Source organism: Lolium rigidum, chromosome 4 (genome assembly GCF_022539505.1).
Source record: "Lolium rigidum isolate FL_2022 chromosome 4, APGP_CSIRO_Lrig_0.1, whole genome shotgun sequence".
NCBI classification, from domain to species: Eukaryota; Viridiplantae; Streptophyta; class Magnoliopsida; order Poales; family Poaceae; genus Lolium; species Lolium rigidum.
In genome coordinates, this window is record NC_061511.1 from 274,124,465 (window position 1) to 274,135,518 (window position 11,054).

General features: G+C 43.3%; 1 protein-coding gene and 1 long non-coding RNA gene across 2 annotated transcripts in view; both read right to left on the minus strand.

Moving 5' to 3' along the window:
• Nucleotides 1-2,361: 2,361 nt before the first annotated feature.
• Nucleotides 2,362-2,985, minus strand: LOC124705653. Its single transcript, XR_007004126.1, has 3 exons — nucleotides 2,918-2,985; nucleotides 2,552-2,686; nucleotides 2,362-2,475 (listed from the first exon to the last, which is right to left on the minus strand). It is a non-coding gene; the product is annotated as an uncharacterized LOC124705653 (long non-coding RNA).
• A 1,093-nt stretch (nucleotides 2,986-4,078) lies between these two features.
• Nucleotides 4,079-11,054, minus strand: part of LOC124648805 (proline-rich receptor-like protein kinase PERK9) — a 30,659-nt gene continuing 23,683 nt past the window's right edge. Inside the window, exon 11 of the mRNA XM_047188507.1 lies at nucleotides 4,079-4,307. Within this exon, the coding sequence (XP_047044463.1) occupies nucleotides 4,212-4,307 (96 nt within the window). The 3' untranslated portion in view covers nucleotides 4,079-4,211. The remainder of the gene's footprint in view (nucleotides 4,308-11,054) is intronic.

Below are 11,054 nucleotides of genomic sequence, written 5' to 3' on the forward strand. Positions count from 1 at the left end.
AGAAGATAAAACAAAAGAAGGTTGGGTGAGACCGGAGCTAGCATACCTGTAGGTAATTGTTCATGCTAGCTTTACGAAGGATGGCCAAATTGTGTTCAACCCGAAACTTCATACGGCACTGCCTTTGCTGCTATTGGAGAAGCTATTGTGAGCCTACAAGGACTCAAAATGGCACCAATAATTTCCTCAAACGATCTGATCCTAGAAACTAAATATGTTTCAGTTATGAAGTCTTTTCAAAACCGCATGGACATGTTTGAAGCTAGGCTGATTGTTCAGAAGAATATGCAACTCAGTGGCTCATAAGTCATAACTATGCCAATTTGGGCATAGGGACTTCTGTGTTTGGTGTGATGCAAAGTGTGGTTCTGACATATGTCGAGGGCGTCTTTAAAAGACCGTTATCGCGACTCTTCATGTAGGCGGCGAGGCGAAGCTCGCCTATTCATCTAGTGTAAGTGTACTCCTGTTTTGTACGCAAGTGTACTCGTGTATTGACTGAGTTGTACTCGTCTTTCGTAGATATATGTAAATGTACTCATGTGGTAGTAGTCAAGTGCTGAATATGCAAGTGCATATTTCAACTAGTGCTATAGGGTTGTACTTGTTGTGGCAAGGCTTGGTACTCGCCCGTCACATGCATGGGCGCCCTCCGTGCCCCGCGCCCCACGTACTCGCTCGCGGGGCCAGAGCGGACACACGTACTCGCCCCCACATGTTCAGGGTACTTGCTGGCGCGACGCCGCGGCCGGATTCGCTTGCTGCGCTCCCGGGAGGACACGTGTCGTTCGATCGTACGTCGTACAGGAGGTTGTTTCCCTTTGTAAAGGTTGGCCTCTAGCTAATGGTATCCGGCTCGGCCTGGCCAAATACCCACAAAGCCCGTCAGGTCATCAGGCCATGGGCCAGGCCGCAGTGTTAAACGCTGTTTTCGGGTCAACATTTTCAGACCCAGACCTAGGTTTTTCGGGCCAGGCTGCCCATGGCCAGGCGTACTGGTGGGTGCAGCCCTATGTTGCAATGCACGGCTACTCAAAGCTATAATCACCACTACTTTTTTCTAGAACGATCGAATAAAATTCACTAGCTAATAGGCTTATAGCACTATATCTTAAACAGACCGAGCAAATGAGGGAAAACAATTATAGACAAGGTTGTAAAGCAACTCTCACTGTTAATTGGTCTAATATAAGGAAAATGTCTAATATAAGGGAAAATAAAATATATTCTGTTTATGTTCTCCAAAAAATATTTGTTGTTTTCTTTGAAGAATATAATTTTTTTTACTCAATCAAATTTTACGTATTAAAGCTTATGCCCGGAACTCTTAACGTCTTTTGCATACAAATTTTATACACCACTACCCTCGCATTTGCGAGGACCACTCTGCTAGTTATTTCCCAACAGTAACCCACCTGGATAAATACAAAGCTTTTGAGAGTATGGACAACAAAGAACTAAGCATTTTACGTAATAATATTCCAAACTATACTATTAGGATAAACCTTATTACATCATGTACAATTTCTTTTAAATGAAACAAAAAGATATGAAAATTATGTGTATTAGTCTCTGCCTAAGAACAAGTACAGTGTCTGTTTTTAATAAAAAGACAATGCATTTGTCTGGAACTTCTTTTGTGCTCAAGATATATTTCTCTTGGTTTCCTCGGCTGTACATGATCTTGAAGGCAACGAAATTTCCATGACGGCTATTCCTTGGTCGCACCCTACCACCATCCTACGCAAAGTAGTGTGTCCTCTAATAAAATGTTAAAAAAATGGAACAATGTAAAACATAATTTAAAATTATTTAACGATTAGGTCTTAAACCACACGTGTGTTCATAGATAATTAAAAATTGGAGTGTTCTGTGCTATGAGACAAAATCTGAAGCAACAATAGCCAACTTATTTGCAGTACTTCATGCAGTATGGTTCTTACTCAGGAAATATGCTGCGTTTGGTATTGCTATTGACTATGATAATCCTGTTTCAAACGGGTTTTTCTTATTTACAATATCATAGTCATACACAGTTCAAGTTTCTCTTGATTTTCACTTTCATGGTGCAGTAACAAAAGTATCAAACTAGCAGTTTAACTAAAACGATGATGTGAAATTGCTCGATACCTTGTGCCATCAATAAATCCAAAAGCATGAACCGAGCCAAGGTTAAAACCAATTATGCTCTCAAGCCTGCAACCATATAATTCAATGTTACTCTTCGTGGCAATTCATATGTTAATAGGTAGTACTAGTAGTATTATATGTCTTCTCCCTCGAGGCAAGAGCAATATACTTGTAGATTTCGGAGTCCCATAGCCGAACAGTTCCATCAAATGAACCTGTAATCAGCAATGAAAGCTCTGGGAATAAATTGACAGCTGTGATACGTCCTGCGTGTCCTTCTAGCTTTTCAACACATCCCTTCTTTCCATCACATCCTTCAACGAGTTCCATTTCCAGGTCCCAGATCTGATTCAACAAAACAAGTCATGCCATGTATGTACGGCAGCTTAACAAGTGCATTACTCGGTGGTCAGTGTGACACCTGTGCTGCCCCGTACATAGTGCCAGTGATCAGATGCCATCGATCACGGCGTTTGAAGTAATCAACACAGAGCAGGCCTTCCGGACACACGTCCAAAGTGATAATGCAACCGCCATCAGAATGAATGCTCCAGATCTATTAATTCAACGAACCAAGCAAACAAAGTCAGTTTCAACATGTCATACAAAACTAGTACTACCTCTGTCCATAAAAGAAGGTCGTAAATTTGTCTAAATTTAGGTGTATATACTATATAGACACTATTTAGTGTATAGGTACATTTAAATCTAGACAAAGCTCCAAAATCATTTTATGAACCGAGAAAGTACTACAAATACAAAAGGAGACTAAAAAATTAAACTAAACCTTGACCGTGCCATCCAAGGAAGCACTGGCGAAACTATCTGTATTTTCTGTGTTAAACTTTAGCTGTGTCACTCTTTTTGTGTGCCCCTCGAAAACTCGAGTACTCTCCCATTCCTTCTCCCAATCCCAAACCTTAATCAGGTGATCATCTTGGGACGATGACAGCACAAAAGGTTGCACCGGGTGCACCGCCAATGATGTGATGGAACTATTGTGAGCGTCGAAGCTCGTGACATCTTGGCTTTCATCGTAGCTGTAGACATAGATGCATCCATTGACATCACCCGCGACAAGCCATTTCTCTCTTGGGATGAATTTAGCTGCATGGACTGCATGATGAAAATTGTTTAGCATAAATTAGACATGATGTCATATGAGGTGTAAAGAGTAAAGAAGATCAGAAAGCTAGCATGCCTTGTTCCTCGGTGACTTCAATGGAGTTCAATGTTGTCTGCAGAGTAAACAACATACATAACTTTAGTTACTTCAAATTATGCAAGCAGCGACAGGCTGTTAAGGAGTACTGACAACGGGGCGCCAAGCCACTCACCATTGTCTGGTAGTTCCAAACACGAAGGTTACCACTGTGATTCGTCGTCACGATCCTATAATAACAATTTGCAAGTTATGTGCTGTATTTATTTCTTCTTGTACGACTGAAACTAGAAACACACACTCACAATGGCTCCTCTGGATGCACATCTATGGACGAAAGTTGATAAGAATTCTGCGTGGCTATGATCTGATCCAAATCCAAGAAAGCAGTAGGTTAGTGAAACCTCTCGATCTTATTTTACCGGACATCCATTAACAGATGGGAGGAAATGGAAAATCACCTTGATTGTCGATTGAGTTGACTGCCAGATTATCCCAACGGCAACAACGGAAACAGAACAAACAAGACAAAAAAAAAGAGCCAGATATATTACCAAAGGCTTTGTTGATACAAAAAGTTATTTCTCGTCAAAATGACGTACCCGGGCTGATGCTGACCGTTCAGCTCGTGTATGACAAACAGCCTTCAACGTCATCTCTTGCACCGAATAGCCTGCTGTCTCCGCTTTTTTGAAGAATTCATCGTACACATCGGTGATATAACTTTGCCCGACATGCTTTAGGTCATGATCGGCCACGGCGACGCTATGCAGTGCGAGCAATTCAACGCTCTCTGATGGTGGCTTCGACTGCTTTCGCATTGTCAGGTTGTGGGTGTAGGTGCACCTTGGCGGAACAACGCCGCAGAGCGGCAGCTTGGCCAAGTAACTGCTAGAGCTCTTAGACACAAGCATGAACGCTACACGGTCATCTCCATTGTTGTGTATCTGCAGCGAACAGTGGGCGGCCTTTTTGGGTCGAAGGAGAAACATAGCTCCACGAGGTTGACGCTGAGCTGTAAGAATGAAATCTACTTACAAGCAGGCTCCAGTCAATACAAACAATAATTGTGGCTGGTCGGTACAGATGATTATTTTGCATATGGAACATTTGGATAAGGTAATTATACAATTAACTGTGGGAATGCACACAATAAAAGGTAAACTGCCATTTTAAAAGCCGTGCACATGAAGAATTTTTTCCTGAAGTAGAGACCCGGTGGTTAGTTTTTTTTCCTGAAATGATGGCAAAAGTTTTGCCATTTTCCAAGGATTAAGAAGAAACGAGTCCAAATATGTAGGAAACTGATACTTGTAAGGTTATCTCCCATACAGATAGATCTTGTCCATCGGTGTTCAATGACAAACCGCAAGCAGACTGTGCCCTAAGGACATGTCGATTTTGGAGCAAACCTAGCCAACATTTGGGGCAGATTTGCGGTCGCGCGGCTAGGGTGTGCGTCCACATTGCACGAGTATTTGTCCGCTACGTCCTCCATCAGCCACATACACTGCCACACCTGCTCTCCTAGCTCCCACCCATATCATACCCTTTGTCGACTCTTCGGCACCATCACCTGCAACTGCCGATTCAGCCACTAGTTCGGTGTTCTAGTGCCGCGCTAGAGGCCTACTCCCCGGTCATCCCCCCCTCCTCCCCTCCCACCCTGGCATGGTAATTTTCAATCCTCCCATTTCCCCTTTTTGCAGCACCTACGTACGGAACTCATTGCTCAAAGTGCATTCTACCTTATCGAGTTATCGCAGATCCTAGCGGATAGTTTGGGCATGTTTTTCTACGACAATGTCAAATGATGATACTAAGATCATGTCGGTCGTGGCTCTCCTCGTCCATAATCTGGACAACCATGTACAAAAATACAGGGCTCGATCAAGGGACGCGGTCCAGCAAGGGATCACAATCGAGAGGCCGGCCATGAGCAACTCTCGCAGGATCACTTTCATTGGACCGATCCATTGTTCAGGACACCATGTTTCCCGAGGTGGTTTGAGATGTTAAGAAGCTTTTTCTGAGGATTATGCACAGAGTGAGGTTCTACGATGACTACTTCAGTTTTAAGAAAGATACCATAAGTAAATTTGCTTCACTTCTTACTAGAAATGCACTACACCTATTAGGAATTTATAATGCTTGCGCACGAAGTATCCAATGACCTAGTGGACGAGTAGAGTCGCATGAACGAGTTCACTTGCCTTGAGTCAATGTATAGGTTTTATAGAGTAGTGGTTCAAGTGTTTGCATAGGTACACTTGAGGAAACCAAATGTTGCTAACACTGCACGCCTATTGTCGATCGACGAGTCTCGAGGATTTCCTAGTATGCTTGGAAGTATAGATTGCATGCATAGAATCATTGTCCATCCGTGTGGCATGGACAATATCATGGCCATGCAGCGTGCAAATTCATTTTTGAGGGGTTCGCATCTCAAGATCTCTGGATTTAGCACTTTTTTTTAAAGTATGGAAGGCTCTCACAGTGTAATGACCCAATCTGCACAAACCATATTTTCTTTAAAAAAAAACTTGTTTATCATCATGTACTATTTGCTCTTCATCTCATGTCATCATGACATCTAGTTGCATGGTAAAATCCCTTACAACTCAATTTTCTCTTATGTGCTTAATCAGTCATCACATCAATCTTGCAAAAGACTTGTCCTAAAATCTTTGACCTGGCGGTTTACCTAGTTTCCATATGGTTCCCTTAAACCAATGTTCCTTTTCAAAATTCTAGGCAAGTTTTTAGTATTTTTACTACTTGATAAACCTTCTTTTGCAAATAGTGGCAGAATTCTAATGTACTGGTTTGGTGAGGTTTCTTTCAAAGAAATTTTCTGAAACTCCATATCTGGAGCTAATACGTCAGCTAGCAACTCCAGTATAATTTTTTTTGAGTATTATTTCACCTTCTTGTATTTTAAACCCACACTATTTTTTTAGCCAATCTGAATTTATATTCAAAACTACTATCGAAACATCTTACAAAAAAAATCTGGAAACGTTCACAATGGTGCTATATCCTGAACACCTGTGATTTTTTCTAGTTTTTAGTTTGGAGGTTTGATCCCTTAGATTATATTTTTCTACAGCTGGGAGCTTTTGTTTACCACAAATACAAGGAAAAAAAAGGGGTTCCGTCCTTCTCCAAGGGACGAATGCTCGTGGAGTTTTCTTTTCCTTGACCCGCCGCCGTGTCTCCCCTTGAGCAACTGTCCTCCCTTTTCTTCTCTCAGTTCCTCTCTGTCCTCCCAAAACTGCGCCAACAAATCCGCCTCGCTCCGCCACTTCATCCGTCTGCAAACCGAGTTGAGTTGAGTTTTTCCTCGATCAGGAACGAGTGGCCGTGCTGGACGCAGACATGCACGCCGTTCAGGCGCCTCCGTGACCTCCCCATCCTTCCGGTGAGCCTCAAACGCATCCAGCACGTCTCTGAGTTTCTACTAGTCTTCTCCTTTCCTCACCGGTGTTCTCTCCGGTCGTTTCTTGCAGTGAAGTGCGACGGTGGTACTGCCCGTGGTCCCGGCTTCAGCAGTGCGCCGCCGGACTCTGGACCGCCTACCTCGATTCCGACCTCCCCTGTCCCTGCTGGCAACATAGGAGAGATCCTGGAGCATCCAGCGTCTTCCTAAACAGCTACCGGTCCCTGTCTCCTCTTCCTCGATCTCACGGCCCCGTCGTCGCGTTGCTGCCGAGGCCGCCCTTGACGAAGCTCCCTTGCCGATCTGTTCTGGCGAGCCGATTTAAACTCAAGGACGAGCTAGGTGAGATCAAGACTCAATTGCATATTTTCCTGCTCCATTTAGCGGCTTGCTGTTACCATGCGCGCTGGTGTCATACGAACTGATGACACGCATACTGCTGCCTCTCCAGACAGTTTTGATGGATGTTACCTTCCCAGTAGGTGCGCTAGGTACCCAGTTTGCTAACGCAAGAAATGGCACACATTTTGGTTTAGAAAATCACTATAAATGATCAATCTCTGAATTCCTGTTCGCATAACTGAAGTACAAAACTGCACGAACGAAACAGCTTCATGTTCTTCTACCCAGCAAATCACAAGATGTCATGCGTGTTCACTTGTAAAAATTCTAGGAAAATAACCACACCTCCAAATGAGATGAACTTTATATGTAAATTCGTGTTTTGGAATGCACTATTTACTAGAAGTATGTTTTCTGACACTACTCTTACCAAATAAACAAATTTATTTAGTTATTAGAGCCCCTAAAATTCCTCTACTCACCTTAGAAAATTCATAATTTGAACTCCATGACTCAAAATCCTTTGGTTGCAGTTCCGCAGTAGCTTCATATTTCATTATGACAGAGTAGCTTCATACTTCATTATGACAGGGAAGTACATGCATTTCATATTTGTTTCGCTTGGTTCTACTTCCTTTATTGATTGTTTCTCTCGAATGTCGTTTCCGGGCATTGTTTCTGTTATTATCGGTAGAGTCCAGCAACGAGGAGTACTACGAGGGTGACGCCGCTCGTACCGGGACGTTGATCAGCAAGGCAAGCATCACCTTGTTGAATTCTTATCCCCTCCCTTTATTAATTTATGATGCTCTATGTCTTCATTATTATCGTCATCAATTCATTGCTATCTCGGTTGCGCATCTTGTTTGTCATAGATATTGTTGATGCTTATATCATGCCTAGGAATTTCTTGATGTTCATGATCAGTGTGTCATGCCATTAATTTTGACTAATCAAATAAGTGAGATGTGAGCGTCGAGGATTCATGCCAATCAATGGTTTGTTTGTCGGGTGGTTAGCCCGCTTACACCGTTGCCGTTGGATATTTCCTTTCACCCACGGTGGGAGTGTTGGGGTCGATGGCATGCGTTAGTCAATGGCGGTCACCTGTGAACTGACCATCGAGACTCTCCCGCGTTGGAACTGGGTAGCTAGCCTGGTTCCGACCAAAGTAAATTGAGTGTTTGGGGCGGGTAAGAGACTCTAAGTATGTGTATTTGTAGGTGAGGCTAGCCTAGGTGACTCCTTCAAGTCTCTTGTGTGAATTTATCTTTGTTCTCTTGTAAGAGACTCTAAGTATGTGTATTTGTAATCCTTCCTTTAAAGCTTGTGTTGTGGTATCCAATTTGTTTAAGCGTGCCATGCACCATGCGTGTATCATGTGAAGTTCATGGTCTGCTTTCTTGGGTGTGGGCTTCACTTGTATGTAACTGGATGGTCTTTGCAAGACGGCTTTTCCCTAAGACCTACACTTGAAGGCCACACACTTGAATAGTACGGTTCCAGGGTTTCCTTCAACTCTTCGAGTGATGCAACCTTTGGACCGATCTCGACTCGTATGCCGATTCATGTCACTGACTACGGTCCATTGTGTCCCTTTTGAGTTGATTTAAATGACACACAATGACACTCGTGTCCTCCAATGATCTTCAGTGTTCACACGACTTGCAGAAGGTAATGCTCCCACGATCAACTATGGCATCAACTAACACCACTATGACAAAGGGTACTCTCTAGCCGACGGTATCTATCCTTGATGATCCACATTTGTGAAGACAATACGCATACCTAAACATGATTAAGTGAGTAGGATTTTTAAAGAGAAAGAGGCTTGTAGGGAGGATATGGGGCGTGCAGTAGGTGTGTTGCAATGTCATTGGGCTACTGTTTGGTACCTAGGACATGGAGAAAGGGGACATTATGGGAGGTCATGACTACTTGTGTGATCATGCACACATGATCATTGAGGAGGAGCGCGATGATAGTGTGTATGACCAAGGCTGGGAATTTCAGGGTGAGTTTGTTGATAGCGAGACCGGCGCAAGACTTGGTAGATTTTCTCCATGTGCATCATGAACTGCGAGACATCTCAACTCATAGATGACTCCATGATTATTTGTTACAACATATGTGAAATAGTGTTGTAAACCAGTAGTCCTCATTATATTTAAATTCCAATGTTTATAATAAATTATGAACTATTTTGTATTTTTTATGAACTTGATGCTACAATTTGTGCTACAATTCGTTTTATTTACAAAATTATTTGTGTGTGTAAAATAGCTAAAAATTTCCTCAAATTGCAAGAACACGAACCAAATGCAAGGCTCAGTTGGGGTCGTTGGCAACCGTAAACGGACCTAGGCCTCTTACCAGTCCGTCGGCCACCGCATACCGACCAAAACAGATAGTCTGGATGTGGCCCATTGGAGATGGGTCAACATGGAGGATCTTACGCTCCCATCCTTTTGCGTCCCAAGCGGGCCCGCACACTACTAATTGTAGCGCCCCTTGTCCCGTCGTCCTCACACACCCACCACACCAGCATTATATCTTTTTCATGTAAAAAAGCATTATCCCTTTCGTCTTGTTCCACTCCTTCCGTCGCCCCTTGCTCCCGCACTTGTGCGCCTATCCTCCACACCGATCGTCAACATGATTCCAAATTCATGCCAAGAAACTACACTAGAAGAGGATGCATGCAGCCAACTTCGAGTCTAATCGACATAATAATTGATAAAAGAGCAACTATGAGGCCAACCCCTTGTCGCCAACCATTCATTCCTCAAGACCATATTTTGGATGGTAATCCTTGCAAAAAGTTACACTTGGGCAGCGCCCAAGGTTTCCATATAACCCGCTTGTTGGTGATGGCAATCGCTCCAAGGAATAGCATGCGGTATGGGGACACCGATAAGTAAGAAGTGTCAGTGCTGAACCTCCACATAGTGACACTCCAAGTTTGCGGGCCTCCAGGTGTGTTCATGAAGGTGGATAGACAACCTCACCAAGGAGTGTAGAACCCATTAATGTGATTAGAAGTCGATCATACCCTGGCTCGTATCATCATCCACCCATGCATGTTTCTGTAGCAAATTTTCCGATTTGAAATGAGAAGGGGACAATGTTCATAGGACATCCACCATTGATCCAAGATGACTCCGAGCATGGAGCATCCTTCCCATTTCTAACATGGACCAATGTAGGAGCATAAACGAGGTCCATGCCATCGGCGTGCAAGGGTTCCTGAGACCCACCCAAATCCCCCCCCCCCATTGTCCACTTTGCTTGACCAACAAAGGCGATGAACATGTGCATATTTATGAAGGTGTAGAATGGCAAGTCCTCCCAAAAGATCTGGGTGACAAATGGCCTCCCAATTTACCTTACACTTCCCTTTGTCGATCTTATTAGTACGGGCCAAAATAAAACCCTTCGTCAACTTGTTGAAACTTTTCTTCAGTCGAAGAGGATCATCAAGCGCACTGAGGATGTTCTCAAGGAATGTAATGATTATAATAATAGCCTTTTTTGGTTTTCTTATCTAGATTGATAGTTCGACTTGGTTTAGCAGAACATTTTTTCAGGTTGTCTGCATGTCAATGAAGAGGTAAGCAGAAATCTTTGTTTTGGTTGCATAGTCTTGATGGGATTGCAATAGACAAACTTTCATTATGTACAAACCATAACTTGTGGGAATTTATTGCAAACTTGAAGTTCTAGTCCAGAAAAAAATCACCTTGCACGTCAAAGAATTCACTATACTCAGAAGATTAGAGGCTCTGAAAATCCTAGCGTGAGCTCAATGGAGTAGCTTCCTGGTGATGGACGCCTTTGTCCAGCATGAGTCGCCTCCCTCGTGGATCCTCAAGCGCCTCTAACCTGCAACGATAAATGGGAAGACTATTGTGGCAGTAGGGGTCTTAGCGTCAGATGTGAAGTCAGTGATGCTCATTAGGAAGTTGTCGGGGAAAGGATGGT